The following is a 22,530-nucleotide window of genomic DNA, read 5'->3' as shown; positions in this document are numbered from 1 at the left end:
TTTGTCTGGAATGTTCCATCTCAGCTCCAAACATTCATGCTCCCTCAGCACCTTCCCACCCTTCCCTTCCAGCACCCAGCAGCAGATTGAGAGGTGGTGGCACCCACAGGGTTGGGAGGAAGGGCCAGCATAGGGCCTCTGGGTGCTGCCGTCTGGGGCCAGTGACCCCAGAGCCAGGCCCAGGGCCGGCAGAGGTGATCTTGTGTCAGGTGGCCCAGCTCCTGGCACATCCAAGACAGAAGCCATCTTTGCAACTCACTTTTATTGTTTCTTTATAAACTTCCTCTCACACGGAGGAATATATTGTTATAGTCATTAGCTTATCTCTTTTTTTTTTAAAACTCTATGCTAACAGCAATGGAGCCGACAGGAGGAAAAACATAAGCTACGATAGAAAGGCACTTAGAACCTGTTAAAATACTGATATCCTGGAATGTGCAACAACAAACCGACGACAACAACACGTACACTGGCCCTTTCGAGCCTGGTCTATCACCGAGTCACATGCTGAGCTAATGTCACCTTCCAGTGCCCTGTTCCTCTGCTCCCTGGGCTTGAGTCTCAAACCCCTCACCCCCCTGACCGACCAGGGACTTAAGGCCTGGGTCCCTTTGTAGGGCCGGGGGGGGGCTGGTGCCTGGGTCCTGGGTGGGGCCCGAAGAAAGGAGGCCAGCTCCTTCCTGCTTTACTCACAGCCCCTTCGAGGGGCAGAGCCAGCACTGCAGGGCCCTGTCAGGGCGGGCTGGGTCAGGGTGACCCCTCTGGGACAGAAGGGCAGTCCAGGAAAGGGCAGGGTCAGCAGAGCTGCTCAGAGGAACAGCAGGGGGCCCTGGAACCGCAGGGCTGCTCACCCCCTGCTGTCCCGCAGCTCTCTTGTTCTACAGCCGAGGAAATGGAGTGCTGGGTCACTGTGGCCAAGGACAGGGCAGGCCTAGAAGCCAGAGCTCCTGACCGCCAGGCCAGCGCCTCGCAGACAGCACCAGGCCACCTCCAGGGAGGGAGCAGCAAGGACTCAGGGTGGGGGAGGCACGTGCTGTGTCCCCAGGGCCTGGTGGTATTGGGTAATGGCTGTGGGGCACATGGAGCGCCAGCAGCCTCAGTTTATTCTGTCCCCTGCCATGAGGAGAGCCGGGCACTGGGAGGGGAGTAAAGGGGGTGACACCTCAGACAGGCTCAGCTGGGAAAAGCCAAAGTAAACAGCCATGTCACAACTTCCTCTGGCTTCCCCTTCCCAGGCAGAGGGGCCAGGCCCTCCCATTGCCATCCTTGGCTGCTTCACTGCCCTCAAGCCCAGGGCCTTCAGTCCATGGCCTCCAGAAAGCTCCCTTGCCCAGCACTGGCTTGGAGCCCTCCCTCACCTGTGTGTTGGCTGTGACTTGGCGCCCCCAGAATGGGAGCTGCGTCCCAGCCTGGGGTCGTCCTCAGCCAGCCTCCCACCTCCTGACACTGCGGCCCCTTGTGTAGGGTGGCACTGCCACCAGCCAGGCCCAGCCTCACCTGTTCCCTCCCTGCCAAGGGCTCCCCCAACCAAGTCAAGGGAGGAGGTCCAGTGGTGAAGGGGTGAGGAGTGGTCGGCTATCCCCTCACTTTGGAGAGCACCATCCACCCAGAGGAGGGGCCGCCCCTCTGGCAGTGCTGGCTGTTAACAAGGTGAGGGGCAGCTGGGAGAGCGGGCCTCCCTCTCCACGTGGGGAGGCGCCTTGTCATAGGGATAAGGTGGCTTTTTCCTGTGGCTTTGCCGGGGCCTGCGTCTGTCTTGCTCTCCCTCTGGAGGGTGGGCCAGAGGGAAAAGGGTCCAAACAGCCCCCAGAGCAGGGGCCCATGAGGCTAGGCAGGAGGCGGTGGGGCCTCGATCCCGGGGGCTTCTCATCACAGCTCACCATGTGGAGGGGGTGGGGAGGGAGCCCCATGCCAGGAGGAGGACAGAGGCCACCCCAGCCGCCCGCATTGCTGGGACATGGCTGGCAGGTGGGCAAGGCAGCGGGGGAGGGCAACCTGCCCAGGGTGGCCACTGGATGAGGGAGCACCAGAGTGGGGACCAGGGGGAGTGAGGGCTGGGTGGAGGACAGGGCAGGGGGCGGGCCAGAGGTGAGCGAGGCCTCAGCACCCAGGGGCACAGCTGTTCTTCCCTTGGGAGCCTGGGACACCAGCAGTGACCTTCTAGCACCATCCTGGCTGCCCAGCTTGTCTGAGGCTGGTCTGCTGGGGGAACACAGCCAACCAGGCCACAGGGGCAGAAGGACATTATTGCTATTTCACAGAAGAGTTTCCGTTCGTCGGGGGCAGGGCCGAGAGCTCCTGGCTGGGCTGCGGGTAGCTGTCCACCTGCTTCAGTTCACCACGGCTGGTTTGAGCAACACAGAGCCCGGCGGGATGACCACCCAGCCAGGAGTGAGTGCCTCTGGGCTACTGGCCGCCGAGTTGACGCCCGTGGACAGGTCCAGCACGGTGCCCGGCAGCAGGGGGAGTCCATCAGGGCTTGGCCGGGAGCGGCTGCTCTCAGTCCTCTCGAGGGGTGTCTTGTGGCCCTCCACCCCCAGGGCCCTGGCTGACCCTGCCCCACGCCCCTTCTCCCCCTCGGCCTTGCCGCCAGCGGAGCCAGCGAGGAGGGAGACCACGGGCAGGCCCAGTCCGCCAGCCCCAAAGGGTGAGGGCAGCAGCGGGTTCTTGGCCAGATTGAGGGGCAGGACAGGGCCCGGCAGCCCAGGGCCCATGCCCCCTGCACCCCCACCGCCCCCACCATTGGCACAGGCCAGGGCACTGAGGTCAAGAGGGCCAGGGGCCAGGGGTAGGGGCAGGCCAGGCAGGCCAGGGCCTCCGAAGAGGGCGGCGGGGTTGGGGATGATGATCTGGGCCCCGCTGACATAGGGGCTGCCATCAGGGGTGGGCAGTGGGGGTTTGGGCGGCGGGCGAAGCTGCAGGAGCTCTTGCTGCTCGTGGGACACGAAGTGGCCGTGGGCCTTGATGTGCTTGCGCAGTGAGCTGGGGTCCGTGTAGCGCTTGTGGCAGCCGGGCATCTTGCAGTAGTAGGGCTTGTCCACATAGTGGGTGCGCGTGTGCTTGAAGCGGTCGCTCGAGTTGGAGTAGCGCTTGTTGCAGCCCTCATAGGGGCAGACGTAGGGCTTCTCACCTGCGGGCCGTGCCGGCGTGAGGGGCTCGCCCTCTCCCCGTCTCCCCAGCCCAAGTTCCTCCCCAGACCGAGATGTCCCTGAGAGCCCGACTATCTGATTTGAGGGGCGGTGTCCCCAGTACCTGGCATGAGATCTGACCCCAGGTGGGGGCAGCAGGGCATAACCACGAGAAGCCAGCCTGGTCACCCCAGTTCTGCTGTGGCCTGACTGCGTGCCCTTGGCCTGAGTCCTATGCTTCAAATTTTGGATGACAGTGACCACCACAGGCAGATGGATGACTTTGATCGTATACCTACATAAAGACCCTACTAGGGGCGCGGCCCACACCAAGTGCGGCATGAAGCCTGCTGCCCTTTATCTGGCATACTCAGCAAAACGGCTCCAGACTTACTAACCATCTGCTCCTGCGCTGACCAGGACGGGAGCCACGTGAGGCCATGAGCCTTTGAGACGTGGCCAGTCCAAACTGAGATGTGCTGCGAGTGCAAAATACACACCAGAGGGAAAAAACACCGATTCTGCAGACTTTGTACCACATGAAGAATTTCAAGGTCTCAGGGATTTTTTTAAAATATTGAAATGATAACATTTTGGATATATTAGGTTCAAGAAAATACATCATTACAATTTGCTTCACCTATTTCTTTGTACTTTTTTTAATGTAGTGATTAGGTAATTTAAAATTAAATGTGTGGCTCTGCCAGCCAGTGCTGGCCTACTGTGTGCTGGAGTACGGTGAGGAGCAGACACACTATCTGCAGTCACAGGTGGCCTCAGTCAGATGAACATCTGAACAACAATGGTGAGTGTGACACAGGAAGACATGTCTGTGTTCCTGTATGTCCAGGGTCTAACCCACAGGAGTTCCCCTCAGTAAATGGTACCCAAAAGGGACTGCTAAGCGATGGGCTGCATCTCTCATCTCGGGGATGCCAGGGGGATGGCCATGTACTCTGCCCACAGCCAGCCCGCCCAGCCCCCGCCCTCCAGCCCAGCCCCTCACCTGTGTGTGACCGGTTGTGGATCTTCAGGTTCTCCAGGCGGGAGAAGCTCTTGCTGCAGGTGGGGCAGCGGTGTGGCTTCTCATTGGTGTGTGTGCGGATGTGGATGAGCATCTTGTACCTGCTCCAGGGAGGGCACAGAAGCGTGGCTCAGCTTGCTGGACGCCTGAGCCCCTCTCCCCCACCCCTTCCTGCCCCTCTCGCCCTGGTGCCCTCCCTCACCTGGCGTTGAAGCCTCGGCCGTGGCGGGCACACCCTTCCCAGTGGCAGCAGTACCCCGCATCCTTCTCGGGCTTGACGTGGTAGTCGTTGACGTGGTCCACCAGGTCTTGCAGGAGCTCAAAGAGCTGGTTACACTGTGGGGCCAGGGAGGGTTCTGAGCCCACGTGGGGCCCCCCGCGCTGGACCCTGCCCCACTCTTCCTGGCCCCCACTCACCTTGGCCCAGCGACACACCAGCTGCTTGGGCAGGGGTAGCTCTGGCGAGAGGCACTTGTCCTTGGCGGGGGTGAGGAAGGAGGAAGCAGGCAGGTGCAGGGCCCCCCCCGGAGCCCAGAGGCAGGAAGAACTGGAAGGAGCTGGGGACGCCATCCAGATAGCGCAGTGGCTGAAAGTCCTGGGGGAGAGGGCAAGGGGCAGAACTGGTCAGTGTCCCGCTGGGCCAGCAGGCCTGGACCCCCTCTGTCTCCTTCTGCAGTGCGTGAGTTGTGTCCCCCACAAGGATTCATCCCAGTCCTCACCCCCTGCACCTGTGCATGTGACCTTGTCTGGAAATAGGGTCTTTACATATGTAACCAAGTTAAGAGGCGGTCAGACTGGATTAGGGGACCCTAAATTCAGTGACCAGTGAGTGTCTCCATGAGAGAAAGGAGAGGGAGCTCTGGGCACAGAGACACACGCAGAGGGAGGAAGGCAGTGTGATGATGGAGGTAGAGACTGGGGTGACGCTACCCTCAGCCTTCGGAGGGGGCACGGCCCCGTCCATACCTTGATTTCAGACTTTAGCTTCCAGAATTGTGAGAGAGTAACACATTTCTGTTGTTGTCAGCTACCCCATTTGTGGTCCTTTGTTACAGCGGCCCCAGGAAACCAATATACCTTCTCTCTCCAGAACCCGCACCCCTCCTTACCGGGGCGGTGGGCACTGCAGGCAGGTCCCCATTGCCCTGGCGCTCAGGGGACAGCGAGCTGCTGCCATTGGGGGAGTCCAGCCCGGATGGCGGTGACAAGCTGAGGTCTACCAGAGGAGCTGCCGAAAAGCGCCCCTCCACCTTCTCAGGGAACTTGGGGTTCAGCAGGAAGCCTGAGGGAGAGGCACAGTTCAGGGGTGCTGTAGCCAGGAGGCCTGGTGGGCCAAGCCCTCCAGCCTCTGACCATGGAAGCAGACACCAGCCACGCCACTCCCCCCTGGACCACCTGGCGAGAGCTCAGCCATCAGTTAAGACAAGAAGTGGGAAGTACCCATTTTACAGATGGGAATGGCTGGCACACAGGGAGAGGAACTGAATAGGAGCTAGAACCCAGGCCCCCTGGCTCCCCATCATCTTGGCCGATACGGACCTTTCTAACTTCTCCCGGGCCCCTTGACCTCAGTGCTCCCTTCTGTAACATAAGAGGTTTGGATTGAGCTGCCCAGCCCAGACATGGTAGATCTGGTTTTTAGGGTCCACTGGAGCAGAAGGCCCAAGCGCCAAGCACCCTCTGAGAGCACTTGCTGGGCTCGGTCCCATCTCCTGACCTGGATGACCAGCTGCACTGCCTCAAAGCCCAGGAGATGGGTCATGGGCCTTTTGTCACTACTTGTGAATCCCCTGCTCCCATTGACCAGCTGCTCCAAATCTTCCCAGAAGCCTCCATTTGAATCCTGGCTCTGCTGCACCAGCTTCGTGAACTGGGCAAGTACTCCCAGGGACAAAATGTCACCTCTAAAGACAGACTGCCGGGGGGATGCATGGACAGAGTGTGGGGAGTGCTCTAAGCCAGAAGCTGGGAGGGGCTGCAGGGACGTCCAGGTGGACACACCTCGGACATTCTTCCTATTGCCACGGCTCCATGAGGGCCCAGGGACCCCTGCCCTGCCCGGGGTGCAGCACCTGAGGGTGGGGACCCTGGGGAGCCCGGGGTGGGGCTGTCATCCACCAGGCCGAGCTCCCTGTGCAGAGCTCGGTGCCGGACCGCACTCAGCGTCCTCTCCCGCTTCTCTCTCGCCGCCCGGAGCTTGGTGATGCTCAGCTTCAGGTCGAGCGGCTCGTCCAAGGAGTGCATGGTGATGGGGGACTGGGGTTGCAAGTGGCAGCAGGCAGTGGGGGGCTCCCAAGCTGGAATTTGGGCCAGAACCTGGGGGAGGACAGGAGCTGTGCTGTGACATTATGACTCCGACCTCCTCCTCAAGCTGCACCCATCAAAGCCCACAGGAGCAAAGGGGCAGTGGGTGTGGGGTAGTGTGAGGACTGTCTCTCTGGGTAGGCGGCCCTCTGAGTGGCCCTGGACAGCAGTTGCCATAGGGAGCCCACAACCTACTCAGAGCTTCCACGTCCACTTCCCATGAGACTTTTCTGAGAAGCCAAGCTCACAGAGTTCATTTTGCCGTGAAACTGCGTTTCAGAGACATTTGCCTTAGGTTACAGAGCTGGGAAGTGGCAGAGTCACCAGATTCAAGGCCAGATCTTCTCCCTAGAAGTGGCCAGCCAAGGCTCAAAGGTCATTTCTGATCCAGTGGGAAGTCATGCCTGGGACACATGCCTGGTTTGAGCCAGAAGACCCAGAACCAGGCCAGGGGAGCAATGAGGTTCCTCCCAGATGGCCATTAGTGGTCCTTGGTTACTGATTGCTGAGTGCCCGCTGTGCCGGGCCACCTAGGGAGCTGTGGTCACCTCCGAGGGAACAAGGCTGAAAGCTTGTCCTCGGCAAGCTGTGCAAAGCCTGGCCTGAAGGAACAGGTGGCCTTGCCTCCCAGGCGAGGTCCAAAGGAGAGGTCCTCATAGGCATGGGGAGCCACAGGGCTCTGGGCTGCCACCAGGGGGCAGCTAGGGACTGTGGCCCAGCCAGGGGCAGGCTAGGGTGGAAGTGGATCAGGTCTGTCTGTGGTTAGTAAAATGTATACATATATTATTTTTTACTGGTGGTGATATACTTTTATTATGAGTTCTCACACAGGAATTTTCACCTTTTTTTTTTTTTGAGGAAGATTAGCCCTGAGCTAATTACTGCCAATCCTCCTCTTTTTGCTGAGGAAGACTGGCCCTGAGCTAACACCCGTGCCCATCTTCCTCTACTTTATACGTGGGACACCTACCACAGCATGGCTTTTGCCAAGCTGTGCCATGTCTGCACCCGGGATCCCAACTGGTGAACCCCAGGCTGCCGAGAAGCAGAAGGTACGCACTTACCCACTGTGCCACCGGGCTGGCCCCTCACCATTTTCTTAACGGTGTAATTTTTTTCACATATAAGTGACCCAAGAGCAGAGTAACTTCATTCCGAATTCAAATTTCCAGCGGTAATCTTTTCGCATATGGCGAAACAGTGTTTCCTTGCGTGTGTCAATTGGGATGATTACAGCCTGAACATCTATCTGCTAAACAGGCCACCGCTATGCAATACCTGTGCCGTTCACTAAATCCAGGTTTCGCCATTTAATACAGAACATTCCCGTAACCACCACACGGCAAAAGACCTCCTATATTGTGTGTGTGTGTCCTTGGGGCCAGTGTTGCCCACATCCGTGCAGAGCTGCCCAGAGCTCTCCATGGAGCAGGATGGGGAGGACAGCCCCCACGTCCCCACTCAGCAGCTTGAAACCTGTCTTCACCAGGTTCTGAGCCCTGGCTCATCCATCTCCCCAGATAAGGTCCACTTCAGCCAAGACCCTCCAAGCAGAGAAGAAGGTGGTCCCCTCCTTCACTTGGGACCTTCTGCTTCTGAGGACACATCCCGGGAGCCCAGCAGCACATGGCTAACATCAGAGGCTCTGAGCCCAGGGAGGAGGCTGTGTTGTCAGAGCACAGGCGGCCGCACTTAGCCAGAGGACCCAGGTCTGTAGCTTGACTTGTCCCTGCTAGACTCCCTCGGGTGGGAGCCATCAGATCTGTCTGGATTTGCCCCCACCTCCCAAACCCCCCACCATGCACGGGCCAGTGCAGTGATGCCACAGGGGCTGGGGCCAGAAGGCCGTCCTGTCCTTCAGGAGCTCCAGACCCAGGGGGCAGGTGGGTGGGTGACAGTGATGGATGGACCTGGGCCCCCTCTACTCTTCCTCTGCTGGACAGGGAGCTGCCCTCTGCTTGACCCACCCCCCAGTTACGTCTGTCTGTCTGTGTGTCCGCCTGTCCCTCCACCTGTTTATTTTTAGACACAGGCCCAGTCCAACCTCCCCTGAAGCTCCTCTGTGCTGGGAGCCTGGAGGGGGAGGAAGGAAGTAAATATTTATGCTGATTAAGAATTCAGGAGCCAGGAAGGGCTGGTGGCCTGGTCCTTGGGCTGGCCTAGGGCCACAGGCCTCTGCATAGCCTCCGTCCCCCACCCCCAATCCAGCTTTCCGGAGAAGGGGACCATGACAGCAGGATGGTTTGGGAACTGGGAATTCAAACTGACACTGACTCTCATTGGTGACGCTGCCCAAGTAACATCCTTTGGCACCTGCCCTACTTCCCTCCCCTCAGCCAGGGTGGGGCGGGGTTGGGGTGCGGGAGAAGCCCTGGGTCACCTTGTTCTGAAGACCTGCAGGAGACACTGCCGAAACCTAAACTAGGGAGGGCCCCAAAAGGGGCCTGTCTCCCAGGGGGAGGCCAGAGACAGTGCCCAAGTTGGGGGAGATTCCATCACCCGCCCCCCCACTTAATCATCAGACCCAGTCCCCAAAGACCCCACCCTAGCCCCTACTTCCTGCCACTGGGTTCTGCCCAGGAAAGCAAGGGTTCATTCTGATGGAAGCCAGAGCCCTGCCCAGGGGCTGCCCGTCCCCACTCCCGGGAAAGGAGGAAGAAGCCGCCCCAAAACCCACAGCTCCCAGCAGCCCTCCACCCCAGGCTGGCCCCACCCAGATTTTCCTCCCAATGGTGGCCCAACCCCAGGGGGAAGACTGCCTTTGACCCTACTACTGTTCCGACCTTAGCCAACCTCAGAGTGTCCCCTTCCACTCCCCACCTCCCAGGCTGGCAGTGGCCAGTTCTGGGCGCAGCTCTGCTCTTTGTTCCCGGGCTGGGTGAAGGGGGACAGGCAAGAGCCAGGGTCCAGCTCTCCCGGGCCTTCAGGCCCAGACGGGGTTCTCTCGGCCTGGAACCTTGGGACTGGCGCAGTGGTCACCTCTGAGGCCAGCGGCGCCACCCATCACCGGGTTTACGGTTCACAACCACCAGGAGGGCGGGGTGGTGGACACTCGGTGTCCGTTTTCTAGAGGACAGGGATGCTCCAAAGGGAGACCTGCCTTGTTCTGAGGGTGCAGGCAAGTTTCTTAACCAGTGGAGCCGGCCAAGGGACAGAAGCCACGTCTCTCTCACAGCCCCAGGGCCAGCACCCAGCAGGCGCCCTTGTGCGCAGCGCGGAATCCCTCCCCGCGGGAGCCTGGGTGCTGAACCCCCTGGCCTCAGTTTCCCGCTGGTTCCCAGCTGATGCGACTAGCGTCCAGCTCGCGCGGGGTGGTGAGGTCCCCTGAGCGCTGGGCCCATCCCGGCCTGCGGGGCGGGAGTCCCGGCGGGGGAGGCGGCGCAGAGGTGGTCGTGCTGCCCGCGCCGCGGCTCCAGCTGCGAAAGGAACTAATTAAGGCCGCGGGAGCGGGAGGAAGCGCGGGGCGCGCGGGGACCACCGGGGCGGCGGGCGGGACCCCGGCCGGCCTCCCCCCGCGGCAGGGGTCACCCCGAGGGTGGGCCGCTGGCCCTCGGGCCCCGCCCAGCCGGCCGGCCCGGCCGAGACAATGACCGCCATTGTGCGCCCGGCGGCCGCCCGCGGCGCGCAGACGCCCCCCGTGCCCCGCCTTCGGCTACCTGCGGCCCAGCCCACGCCCCCCACCCCCGCGGGCGGTCAGGGTGAGCGCGGGGCGGGGCAGTTTCCGACACTTGGGGAAACTGAGGCCCAGGTCAACATCCACGAAACACCTACCATGTGCCAGGCACCGTTTGTCCATGAATTCTCTGAACCCTCAGAAATGGCTATTGTGAGTAGACGCTGTCGGGTTCCCTTGGTACAGATGGGGAAACTGAGGCTCAAGGTCACCAGGCTAATATGAGCCGATAGGAGTTGGCTGGAATCCTACTCTGGATAATGCCCCTCCTTCCCTGCTTGGGGGAGGGCAGCTGGTGGCCCTGAGCCTGGGCGGGAGGGGTGCCTGGGCGGGGCGGGGGTCTCGACGAACCCAACCTGAGAAGCACTCAGGGTCTCCTTGGTGGAAGCAGAGAGAGGCTAGAGCCCTCTGTAAGATGGGGGCTCTCCCTGCCCACCCCACAGCAGCATGGGTCCTGGTCAGTGACCACCAATGTACCAGTGTGGTCAAGGGCAATGTGAAGGACACGCCTTATTCCCCAGGGTAGTCCTGAAACTGCCCTTTGGTCAGCTGTGGCCCGTCCAGCCTAGGACTTAGGGACAAGGGCCCAAGACGCACCTCCCAAAAGCCAGCGTGACTTTCTTGATATCGAATGGAAAGCAGAAGTAAGCTCCTGGCCTCCCCTGTGCCCCTGAGCTCCATGGGTGCCCCCCATGTCTAGTGACTGGGACCATCACCATCAGCATGCTGGGCTTACAGATGGGGCAACTGAGGGCCAGAGGGGCAGGCTGCTACCCCAGGTTGCACAAGTGAGTGGCAAGCCCAGTCAAGGCAGGTGCCATTTCATCCCCATTTTGCAGATGCAAAAACTAAGGCTCAAGGAGATTAAGTGGGCTGTCCAGGGTCACATAGCTTGTCTGTGGCAGAGCTGGGTCTCAAGCCCAGCTGAGTCCAAAAGCTGTGTTCACCATTAGCCCCTCCTGTGCCCATGGATGTGGGGAGGGGCAGGCAAAGGGGCTCTGCCTTGGCACCCCCTCCCTGCCCAGGGCTTTGTGGGAGCTGAGGACAGAACCTAGGAGGGGCAGCAGGCAGTGGGTGGGCACTGGAGGGGCCAACTGATGGGGGCCCACAGGGAGGCTTGGAGAGCTGAGGGCAGATCTGCTGCCAAAGCAAACGGCCCCACAGCCCCGCATTCCTGGGAACCGCTGCGGCTCCCTGCTCTGGCCAAGAGCTCCACCCTCCTGGGCGGCCCAGCGGAGGGGGCTGGGGGCAGGGGCAGGCCTCATCCTCGCCGGGCCCCCTTCCTGACCAGGCAGCAGAGCAGGGCTCCAACAGGTCAGACCACCTGGGTCTCCAACTTGGCTCTGCCACTTCCTGCCCATGTGACTTAGGACAAGTCACCTCCCAGTCTGCATCTCACTGTCCTCATCTCTAAAATGGGATGATAATAATAGTAATAATATACCCCCAGGGCCAGCCTGGTGGCATAGTGGTTAAGGTTGTGTGCTCTGCTTTGGCGGCCCAGGGTTTGTGGGTTTGGATCCTGGATGCAGACCTACACGCCGCTCATCAAGCCATGCTGTGGCAGCGTCCCACATACAAAATAGATGAAGATCGGCACAAATGTTAGTTCAGCGACAATCTTCCTCACCAAAAAAAAAAAATCTACCATAACAAAAAAGATGCCCCCCCTTTGGGCTCAGAGGAGCAATCAGTGCAGTAATGCTCATCCAAGGAGTACTCAGTGTTTGCCATTAAGATGTAATATTCAGCACCTAGAACAGAAGTGGGCACAGAGTAGGTTATTTCATCAAACTTGAATGAATTGTCACCATTGCGGAGTCTAGAGCTGTGAGGACAGCTGAGTGGGGACTGGCTCTCCCCAGTGGACCCAGAGACACAGCAGTCACCATCATCAGGGAGACCTGGGTTTCTGTTTAGTGTGTAACTAAACCAGCTTGTGGCCCTCAGCCAGCCCCAGCCAACCCTAGCCACCTTCCAGGGCCTGCCTGCATCAAAGAAAGGGCACTGGGAGGCCCCAGAGAGGCCTGAGCAGCCCTGGAAGGAGCAGGCCTCTGCCCGGGACTCAGGGGAGGCGCTTATCCTGAGGCCTCCGCCCAGGAGGTCCCGGGAGAGGGGCCAGGGCAGGCAGCACTTCCTGGAAGACTGTGGGGTCCGCCTTCCCTGAGAACCTCGGCTTGGCAGGCCCCTCCCCCATCCCAAGATGGGCGCTCAGCCAGTACCCGAGGCCTGCCCAGATCCCCTGGGAGGGCAGACCCCACTCAGGTGGGAGTGCAAGCATCCTCACGTGACCCAGCCAGGGCTGAGCTCTCTGCTCTTGGCCATGGGGGCCTTGGGAAAGCCCCCAACTGGGCAGCACCTGAGCAGGGGTGTGTGCCAGGAACCCCAACTGGGACACGTTTAGAGAACACTACCCAGTGTCATACTACCTGGTCCTGGTCCCCTGTGCCCCTGCCCCTGGCTGTGGGGCCTCAGATGAGTCCCTGTCACTCCCCCTGAGCCTTGGTTTCTTCATTGGTAACAGGCACCACGATAAGGTGCCAACTCACTGGGCAGGGTGGGGACGGGGGGCATCCTGCAGGTCGAGCCTGGCCCAGCGCCTGGCATACAGGAGGCGCCAGCAACTGGTAGCCAGGATTCTTGTTCCCGGCCCCAGGCTGGGGGTGGCCCATGCAGTAACTTGGCCAGCCAAGGTCACCCGGATAGTTCAGGCAGCGCCGAAGCTGGAAGGCATGCAGCTGGCTCCCCCGACGCCCCTCACTAGCCCCAGCTTCCCAGGAGATGCACTTCCTTCCCCAATGCTAGCTGAGTGACACCAGGCTCAGGGGAGCAGCTCACACACGGGCCCCAGCCTGACACGTACACTCACACAGATGTGCATGCCCGTCCAGCTGCAAGGGCCAGCCTGGCACAGAGGCCTCCCCTTGGCCTGGTGGCCCCCACCCCCTGCTGCCTGCCTGCCTGCAGCTACCTTTGCACAACTATGTCTGGTATTTTCCTGTCTGCCCAGCTTGGAGGGGAGGTGGTGCATGGGGCCATGAGCACTGCCTGCACCTGGGCCTCCGCCAGAGGCACGCCTGCCAAGCAGACCCCATGCCCGCCCACCCACCCGGGCAGGGAGGGAAGGGCTGGGCCGAGGCCGCCCAAATCCCTGGGAGGGGCCAGCACTGGGGAGCCAGACAGGGACACACACCCAGCGAGGCCTAGGCACAGGCAGCCCCGCCACTTGCTGTGGGCAGGCAGGGGTGGGCACTCTGCCAAGGCTCTCTGGGCCAGCAAAGGCATTGGCTGGTGTCCAACAGGGGTGGACAGGCACCCATGGCACCCAGACATACTGGCACACGCATATGTGTCACACACGGTACACACGAGACACAGCAGATAACCAGCGTCAGGGTCCAGGACCCAGGAATCTCGGCTTATAGGGGGAGCAGGATGAGGCCCGGTCCCCACAAAGAAGGAAACACTGCACTTCCCAAACCAAGCCGGGCTGCAGCATGACCCCACGAGTACCTCCCAAGTCCTGGGGGCCCCTGCCCGAGGCCCACCCTTCCCACCACCCGGGGACAGGCACCAGGCCCACAGATCAGCACCTGCCAACTCCAAGCGGGAGGCGGGCAAGGCGGGCTCTGGACTTTAGCCCTTCCCTCCGCCTCATTTACCCCATCACTCAGTTATGCATTCCAACACCAGGCCCTCCGCTGGGTTCTGGGGGGCCCACAGATGGAGGAGGATGCAGGGCACCCAGACCTTGGTGGAAGAAACATGGCTGTGGAGAAACAGTGTTAGAGGTGGGCTGCTCCTGCCAAGTGTGGGGGACAGATCCGAGTCAGCTACATGGACATGGGTGACATGTTGGGGCAGAGGGAGCATCGGGTCCTAATAAATTCTGTGGGCTGGGACAGACCAGCATGCCTCCCACTCACCATTGTTCATCCTTACGACCCTGTGAATTAGGTGCTATTCTCCCCAATTTCCAGATGGGGAAACCAAGGCTCAGAGAAGTTCAGTCATGAGGTCACAGAGCTCTAAGTAGCACAGCTGGGATCTACCTCCAGGCTCCAAAGCCCACACTCTTTCTGGGCCCCATGCTGCACAGGCCTGGGGGTGTGGCCCCAACCAACCCACAGAGAACTTGCCTATCATTCAGCTGAGGACCAGGCCCAAGAGGGAGCTTGGGCCAGGACCTGGAGAGCACTGGGTGGCCATGGAGTGCTCTACACAGAAACTGCCATCTTCCTTTCCAGCCCAGAGCCTCCTGTCCTCAGGCTCTCCCCTGCAGCACCTCCTTTCTCAGAGTTCCCTGCCTCCTGCGAGCCAGATGCTCACCTCTTGGGTGCCAGCTCCTGCTTCACAACTTTCCATGCTCCCATATTCTCCTCCAGCTGCCACTCTCCTCCCACCCCCTCCTCCAGCAAGTCTTCCCTGATTCACCCTCTCTGGCCTCAGCCTCTTGCAGCTGTACATGAGTTGTTCTTCCAGGTGCCTGAGAGCTGAGCAGAGGACCCACCTCTGTCCCCACACGGCTGAGGACAGCGTCCTTAGCCCTGCAGCGGCCCTGTGCTGCCTGCCATACTCACTCTGGGTCACTACTAATGCATCACTAATGCCACAATCTCACCAGCTCTTGGGAACATCCTGGATGCCTGGCCCTGCAGACAGAGTGCCACATACACCATCCCCTGACCCTTGGCCCCAGGCGCTCACCCCCTGCACCTGGCTTTCAGAGCCTCTTTCCAAGAAGGGGGGCCGAGAACAGGCAAAGCTATCTCTGGGCCCCAGGCAGCTCTGAGCCCTCTGGGGGTGTTGAAGAGGAGAAGGCCTCACTGAGCAGATGGCTGCCCCGTTTCCCACGGCCCCCCACGCCGAGCCCATTCCTTCCACCAGTGTGAACTGGGCGACAATGCAGCGTGAACTGGGGGCTCAGAGCCAGAAAACCAGGCTTGCCCTGATTTGATGAGGGCAAGGTTCTGGGCCTCAGTTTCCATACCCATGAAAGGAGCGGGCTGGCCTACAGGAGGACTGGAGCTCGAGCATTCTAACCGCCCCCTACCAGCACCATCATACCTGCCCTCTGCTTTCCCGACCACTCAGCATTCAGTGAATGTGTGTTGAGTGAATGAATCTACTCGTGGCGCCCACCAGCCAGGTGAAGAGGGTAGGTATGGAGGGGCTTGAGGCCCAAAGAAGGAAGTGGCTTCCCCAAGGTAAAGGTGAGAGGCAGGGCCTGGGCACTGACACAGATGCCTCCTCCTCCTGGTCCAGGGCAAGGGACCCAGGAACAGACCTGGACGAGGCTGAGGCGGCCAGCATCATCCTGGTCAGTTGGGATGGCTGCCAGCTTCATCTCCTGCCACTCCCACCCAGCGGGGCACAGAACCCACCCCAGGACAGCTGGGCAAGACCGGGCCCAGCAGGGGCTCCAGCACAAACTCGACACCACCCCTGGCCACCCCTGCCCTCCTGGCTTGTCCACTCTGGGCAGCAAAGCAAGTCCAGAAGGCGGGGGCAGCCTCCAAACCGAAAAGAAAACACCCATTGGGTGGGCCCTGCCAGGCCTGGCCGCTCCAGGCCCTGGGGCCCAGGGCCCACAGTACCATGCAGGGTGACCACTCAGTGGCCTGAGGTGCTGGTGGGGGACTGGCCTGGAGGAGGGCGGGGCTGGCAGGCAGACAGTCAGCAAGCCTTGGCTGGGGGAGATTTTAGAATGTGATGGAGGGCCCCATAGCCTCGGGGGCAGGGGGACATCACAGCTCTGGGTCAGCCAGCCTGGAAGTGTGGGGATGAAGCTGGGGGGCTCCGGACGCAGGAGGGAGTGGCCCAGGGGAGAAACGGCTCAGGCAGGCAGGGACTTGCCCGCCAGACCCAGGTGGACGATGCAGGGAAGGGGGAGAGGCTTCCTCCGGACACAGCTGCCCCCACGTCATGCCCGTGCAGTGCATGAGGGGGCAGGAGTGGAGCTGGGGGGATTCCCAGAGGCCCGGGCCAGACAACCCTAGGCTCCGCTGCCCCCTCTGTCCTCTCTGACCCCAAGTGACCCTGGACCTAGCTCTCAAATCTCTGAGGCTCAGTTTCCCCCCACCAATCCCCGCTGGCAGCCTCCTCACTCCCAGGGTCCCGGGGGGCGCCAGCCTGTGAGTGCATTGTGCACACGAGACCCTCGGTCAGCAGGCAGGATTGTTTTCCTGGAGGCTCCCAGGGCTGACTCAGGCAGCTCAGCAGCCTCCTGGGGCCTCTGCAGGCTCCCACCCGCCCTTGGCCATGACTGGAGGAGGGGGCCAGGGGCCAGGTCTGAGTCCTCTCCCCAGGCAGCCATCTGCCAAGGCGGGAGTACATGTACACACACATGTCACACGCTCACGAGCCGGGCCCTCCCGGTGGCGGGTACTACCTGGCCTCTCAGGCAGTGAAGACAAAGGGCCTGAGGAAGCCCCAGCCTCGCCAGCACCCGCCCACCCCCTGCCGCCCCCAGTCATGGCACTGGAAGATTCTTAGCCCCCTCTGCCCATCCCCCAGCAGGGCATCTGGAGCAGATGGGAAGTTCCCCCCCTCACTGGAATCACTTCCCATCTCTGTGCCCCCCAGGCTCCTCCCAGCCTGGCCACCAGTTAACCAGAACACTCCATCCTATCTAGGAGGGGGAGAGGGAGGGGGAGTGGAAGGCCAGAGCTCCCCGCCCCTCAAGATGCCTGGACCCAGAGCCTGCCCAGTCTGAGGGAGCTTGGAGAGAAACGCCCCAGCCAGGATGGCAGGTCAGACCTCTGGGGCTCCATGGGGACAGGCTGTGTGAGGCTCCCAGAGTTCCCCTGGAAGGGTCCCAGAGCCCTAGAGTGGGAATGGGAAGGAGGGCTGGGGACCCCTGCAGACCTGGGCCAGGCCTCACCTCCCACATGGAGGGGTCTGGAGCTGAGGCTGAGGATCAGTGCCAGGGAAGGCCTGGAGGCTTGGGGCCCAGGGCACACAGCTGCTGGGGCCAGCTTGGGCTCCCCTCAAGAGCAGGGTCCCTTCTGGCCAGCCGGGTGGCACAGCGGTTAAGTTCGCACGTTCTGCTTCATCAGCCCGGGGTTCCCCAGTTTGGATCCTGGGTGCAGACCTATGCACCCCTCATCAAGCCATGCTGGAGCAGGCGTCCCACATAAAAAGTAGAGGAAGATGGGCACGGATGTTAGCTCAGGGCCAGTCTTCCTCAGCAAAAAGAGGAGGATTGGCGGCAGATGTTAGCTCAGAGCTAATCTTCCTCAAAAAAAAAAAAAAGAGCAGAATCCCTTCTCATCCCAGCCTGGGAGACTGGCCACCAGACACACACAGACACACACAGACACATACCCGGCCAGCCATAGCAACCCCAGGAACTCCAGCCCAAGCCCTTTTCCATTCTGAGCCTCAGTTTCCTCATTTGTCAAATAGGGATCAATGGATCTCTCTCAAAATGTTAATGTGGCAATTTCAGGTGACAGATGTCAACGCCTGCAAAGTTCGCTGGACCATTGGAAGGCACTGTGTTGGTTTTTTCAGGGCGTTGTCACAAGGCATCCCCCCATGCTGCTCTATCGCCTGACCCACTTCCCCACCCAGACCCCCACCCCTGGACACCTAAGCTAGCATTTTTATTCGTTGGAGAGACAGCAGGCATTTACAGGGGAAACCTGGGTTGACTCCAGGCTGTGTGTGTCCCCCTCAGCAAGTCCTTTCCTGTCCCACATCCCCAACCCTGGCTGATCAGCAAAGCACTAGAGGTTCTGGTAGAAAGTGCTGCCCTCGGCCACATCTGAATGAAAACTCCCAGGGTGGGGCTGAGGCAGCCACCCCGGAAACCACTGGGGCAGATGTGTCCCAAGGGCCCTGAAAGAGCTGCATTCCCCTACAGCCTGGGCTGGCAGCAGGCTGGGTATCTCATCCCACCTGGCCCAGGTGCTCTCAGAGAGGTGAACATCAGGGCCCCAGCTCATCTCTAGGGGGCCGTTTCACAAGCCCTGGGAGGGGAAGCAACTCGGGGGGAGAGAGGGCACATCTTTCTGGCTGGCCCCTGAGTCCCCCCTCACCAGCTAGGGATGCTCCCCACCTCTAAGAAGGGTGCTTATCTGGGTGAAGGGAGGACCACCCAGTACCTTCTGGGGTTGGCCCTCTGGCCTCAGTCATCTATCTATGTGAAATATAAAATGACAATAATAACCCGGAATAGAGAAAGGTTTCTCCCAAGCCTCGGAAAAGGCAGGGCCCCCCGTTCCACCCAGCTAGGGCCTCTCTACTGCAATCTGAACTTCTCACTTAGGTGAGGGGCCTCCTCAGCCTCCCCTGGGACACGGGACCCTGGGGAGTCATCCCCTGCTGGAGGGGAGAGCCAGGAGCAGCTGTCTACCCCCCAACCCCACCATGCCTCCCAACGCCTAGGGCCCCACCCAAAGAGCTCAACTGCAGGCCCGGGCCCCAACATCTGGTCCCCCCGCCACAGCTGCTGCCACCCTCCCTCATCCTGGGATTGCCCCAAACTCTGCCAGGCACCCGTCCCCGCCCCCTCGCCCAAGTGGGAAATTCGGATTCCAGGCGAGTAGGGTAGATGGAAAGGCACATGGGAAAATGTCGTCAGGAAAGCATAGTCTTCCTTGGATACGGAAGCTCAGACCCTGGGAGGATTAGGTGGCAGAAGACACTCCCACTGCCTGGGGCCAAGGCCAGGGAAAGAGGGGAGAAGGGAGAGTGTGGGGGCTGCCTGCCACTGGGGCTGAGAGGGGTCCACACCTCCCCACAGGCTCTAAGGAGGAGCCCTGGCAGAGCTCCGGCTTCCCGCAGGCCAGTTTGCCCTCCGCGGGCACTCCCAGCAAGGGAGCCGAGGCAGGAGAGGACGGCACTGGGGCTGCCCATTTGCAGCTGGGCTTTTTAGAAACAACAAAAGCTTTGGGGGACGCGGTTCACACGATTGTTTAAAATGAGGTTTTGGGATGTCTGTGGCATCCAGTTATTCATACTGGCTCCACCCACGGATAATTGAGAGTTGGCTTTTGTTGGCCTTACCCCGCTCTCAGCCCCTCCCTCCTCCAGTCTTCTCCTGGACCCTGGCACTCAGGAAGCTCACCTTGTCTGACCCCTTGGTTTTTCAGATGAGGAAACTGAGACCCAGAAAGGGGAGAAGCCTGGCCCAAGGACCCCTGGGAATTGGTGGCCCAGCCAAAACTTGAATCTAGGACATCAGACTCCCAGGCCAGGGGCTTTTCCCACTCACACTCCAGGCTGTGGCCCAGCTCCAGTGAATCCCCCAAAGCCACTGACCCCAAAAGCGGTGGTGCCTGGAAATAGGGTGACTCATAGTCTGGCTTCCTGGGGCACCCCCGCCCCATCAGTGAAGGAGGGACTGGCAGGTGTCCCTGCGTAGACAGCCAGGAGTAGGGAGAGGCCCCTAGGGGGCCTGCGCCAGGGTCACTCAGGGGCCGAAGAGCCCCAGCTGGAGGGATTTAACACCAAAGGTCAAAGGTCACAGACAGGGAAGGGCGGGGGCAGGCATGGGGGGGTCAGAGGGTCAGCGCTAATGGCAGCTCCGGAAAGGAGGGGGAGGGGAAGGGGCTAAGGAAAACAGGGCTGCTTCCAAGGGGTCTCCAACCCCACAAGGGGTTTGGCAACCCCCTGGCACTGCCTCCTGCTTGGCTGGCTGAGGACAGGGCCATGTGGAGCAAGGGGTGGGCTGTGAAATGGGCTGGGCTGGAGCTCGGCAAGGGGTGTCTTGGGAAGGGCCCCCAGGTGCAGCCCCTCCCCCAGTGTGGGCTAGGGCCAGCTGGGAGGCCTAGCCTGGGCCCAGAGGAGGGAAGGAGGAGCAGAGGGGGAAGGCTCAGAGGTCATGGGGAGGGATGTGTAGGCTGGGCCGGAACAGCTGTGGCACTGTGGCACCACAGTGGGGCTCGGGGAGGGCTGGGCGCGTGGGTAGACTGAAGGGGCCAGTTTCCCCTTCCCTGAGCCTGGGGGCTGAGGACGCCCTTGGGGAGCAGTGTCTCCTGGTCTGTCTTCCTTAGCTGCAGGCTAAGCCCCACCTTCCCTTCAGGATGCCAGGACAGGGATGTGGGACCCTCGGGATGGCTGGCTCTGAGGACCACCACAGGCCCTGCCCCTGGCCCAGACCAAGAACCACGGGAGTCCAGGCCTTGGCCAGGTCCCCGGCTGGCCTGGCTGCCCCCTCAGTGTCAAGCGTTCCCTTCAGAGCCAAGATCCTGGGCTGAGATGGCTGAGGGCCCAGGGCTACTCCCAGGATCCCTTCCCGCTTCCCAGGCCCCAGGGCAGGGCCAGTCACCTCCCTGCAACCATCACTGCCGGGTGGCCAGGCCAGGCCAGGCTGGCCCTCCTGGACAGGAGGCATGCTACCCTGCTGTGGCCTGAGTACCCGGCTGGGCAGGGCAGTGTGCCAAGGCCTCCAGGTGCCAGCCTGGATTCCAGTCCCATCCCAGGGGGCCGGCGGGGAAGCAGGGCGCAGGCATCTCCTCAGTCGGGATGCACCTGCCTCGCCCCCTCACCCGCCCCCTCCAGACCCTCCTTCAGGCGGGTTGGATACCCGCGCCCTGCCGCCCTGCCTTCTCTGCCAGGCCCTCCTGCTTCCACCCAGACAGCAGGGGAGGAACAAGTGCTGGACAGGACTCCAGCTCCCAGTCCTGACGCGGCAGCACCCCCTGTCCTGACCCCCGGGACGCCTCCCTCCCCGGCCCAAGGAAGGGCTGGGGCTAGCCAGAGGCAGCAGGGGGAGACTTTCCGGGACGAGGGAGGAGACACCTTTCAAACCTCGTCCCAGAAGCAGCCCCGGCACGGCCGCGGGAAGGGGCGGCTGCCCGACTGCCCCAGACAACTTCGTGCCCAGGCTCCGGGGGCCCCCTCTCACTCTGCGGCGCGCCCCCACCGTGGACGAACAACTTCCCGCCGAAGTTTGCTCCCGCCCCGGGCCCGGCCGCGGCTCAGCCCGGCCTCCGGACGGAGGGAGGGAAGGAGGGAGGAGAAAGACAGAGACTGAGGGACGGGGCCGGGCAGCCGGCGAGGGAGGGAGCGCGCGAGCCAGCGAGCGAGGGAGCGAGCGCAGGGGCCCCGGCGAGGGCTCACAATGGCCCGGGGCGAGGCGCGGACGCAGGAGGGGGAGGCGACCCTCGGGCCCCGCAGCCCCCGTCGCCCCCGCGCGACAGGCTAGCCCCCCCCGCCCGGCCCCTGTCCCCACGGCGCGACGCCCGGGGGCTTCCTACCTCGGCGGCGGGGGCGGTCGGGCTCCCGGCTGCGGGCTCCGGCGGTCGGGGGGCGGCGGGGGAGCGAGCGGGGGAGGGGCCGGGGCGGGCGGGGGCCGGAGCGCGAGGCTCACGGGGCGCGGGCTCCCCTGGCACGGCCGCCCGGCGCCCGGCCGCTCCGCCACATCTGCAGCTCGGGCAGGGAAGGTGGCCGCGGCGGCCGGGCCGTGCGGGGATGTCTTAGAGAGGGAGGGAGGAGGGAGGAGGGAGGCGGCGGGAGGAGGGACCGGCGGGCCGCGGAGGAGGGGGAGGAGGAGGGGCGCGGGGGGCGGCCTCCCTCCCTGCTCCCTCCCCCGCTGCTTCCCTCCCGCCCTCCCAGCAAACCCCTCTCGCCGCCGCGGCCCCAGGCCCGGGGCGCCAGCTGCCAGGCGGGGCGTGCGCGTCGGGGGGAGGGGGCAGCGGGGAGCCGGCGCTGGGCCGGGGGAGGGGAGGCGGGGAGGGCGGCGCGGCCGCGGGGAGCGGGCACCGGGAGGGAGGGGGCGCCGGGCCGCGGCCGAGCGGCGCGCGTCCGCCGCGGCCCCATCCCCGCCGCGCCCCGGGTGCCCCCCCGCAGCCCCGCCCCCGGCCCGAGGGCAGCTCTAGGACACGGCCCGGAGGTGGCCTGGGGGTGGCGGGGGGAGGGACGTCCCGCCCTCGGGGAAGCCCGGGGAGGGGGGCGGGAGCGCGGAGGACTGGAGGGAGGGCGTGCGGGCCCAGAGGAAAAGCCCCGGAGACCGGGAAGATGGAGGAGGTCGCGGCGGGCGAGCAGGCGGGGGCTCCTCGCCTCCCTCCCGCGGGGTCACCTTGGCCAGGCCCCCCGCGGCCCCGGGCGGCGAGGAGGGCGGCAGGAATGCCTCTCCGCAGGCCCTGATTTCTCCGCCCAGCCCAGTTCCAGGAACGCGCGGGCAGCGCCCGGCGGGCAGAGGCCCCGGCTCCGGATTCCGGGCGGCGCAAGCTAGGCTTCGAGGCAATGACTGGTCCCCGCCTTGCCCTCGGACTCAGTTTCTCTCACGGTGGAATAAGGATGAGGTCCGGCCCGGAGCTGTCCGGGCTACCGCTCGGCCCTAGTCTTGGTCCCAGCAGTTGGGACAACCTGCGTCCCCAGCCTGAGCGCCGCGGGGGTCCTTGATCGCGCCTGGACCCTCAGCGCCCGGCGCGGTGCCCTCAGTTAGAAAG

The 22,530-nt window shown here is 62.4% G+C and overlaps 1 protein-coding gene across 1 annotated transcript; it reads right to left on the bottom strand.

Annotated features, from left to right (window-relative positions):
• Positions 1-247: 247 nt before the first annotated feature.
• On the bottom strand, positions 248-21,536 carry GLIS2 (GLIS family zinc finger 2). The gene is given in 8 exon segments (XM_046667571.1): positions 248-3,130; positions 4,135-4,253; positions 4,355-4,488; positions 4,570-4,677; positions 4,679-4,747; positions 5,262-5,434; positions 6,225-6,468; positions 21,337-21,536. Coding segments are annotated over 7 exon segments (1,575 nt in total). The 5' UTR covers positions 6,397-6,468; positions 21,337-21,536; the 3' UTR covers positions 248-2,330.
• Positions 21,537-22,530: the final 994 nt, after the last annotated feature.

Source organism: Equus quagga, chromosome 7, assembly GCF_021613505.1.
Source record: "Equus quagga isolate Etosha38 chromosome 7, UCLA_HA_Equagga_1.0, whole genome shotgun sequence".
NCBI lineage: Eukaryota > Metazoa > Chordata > Mammalia > Perissodactyla > Equidae > Equus > Equus quagga.
Note: the sequence above shows the minus strand (reverse complement) of the source record. Positions and strands in the feature narration are given on the sequence as shown.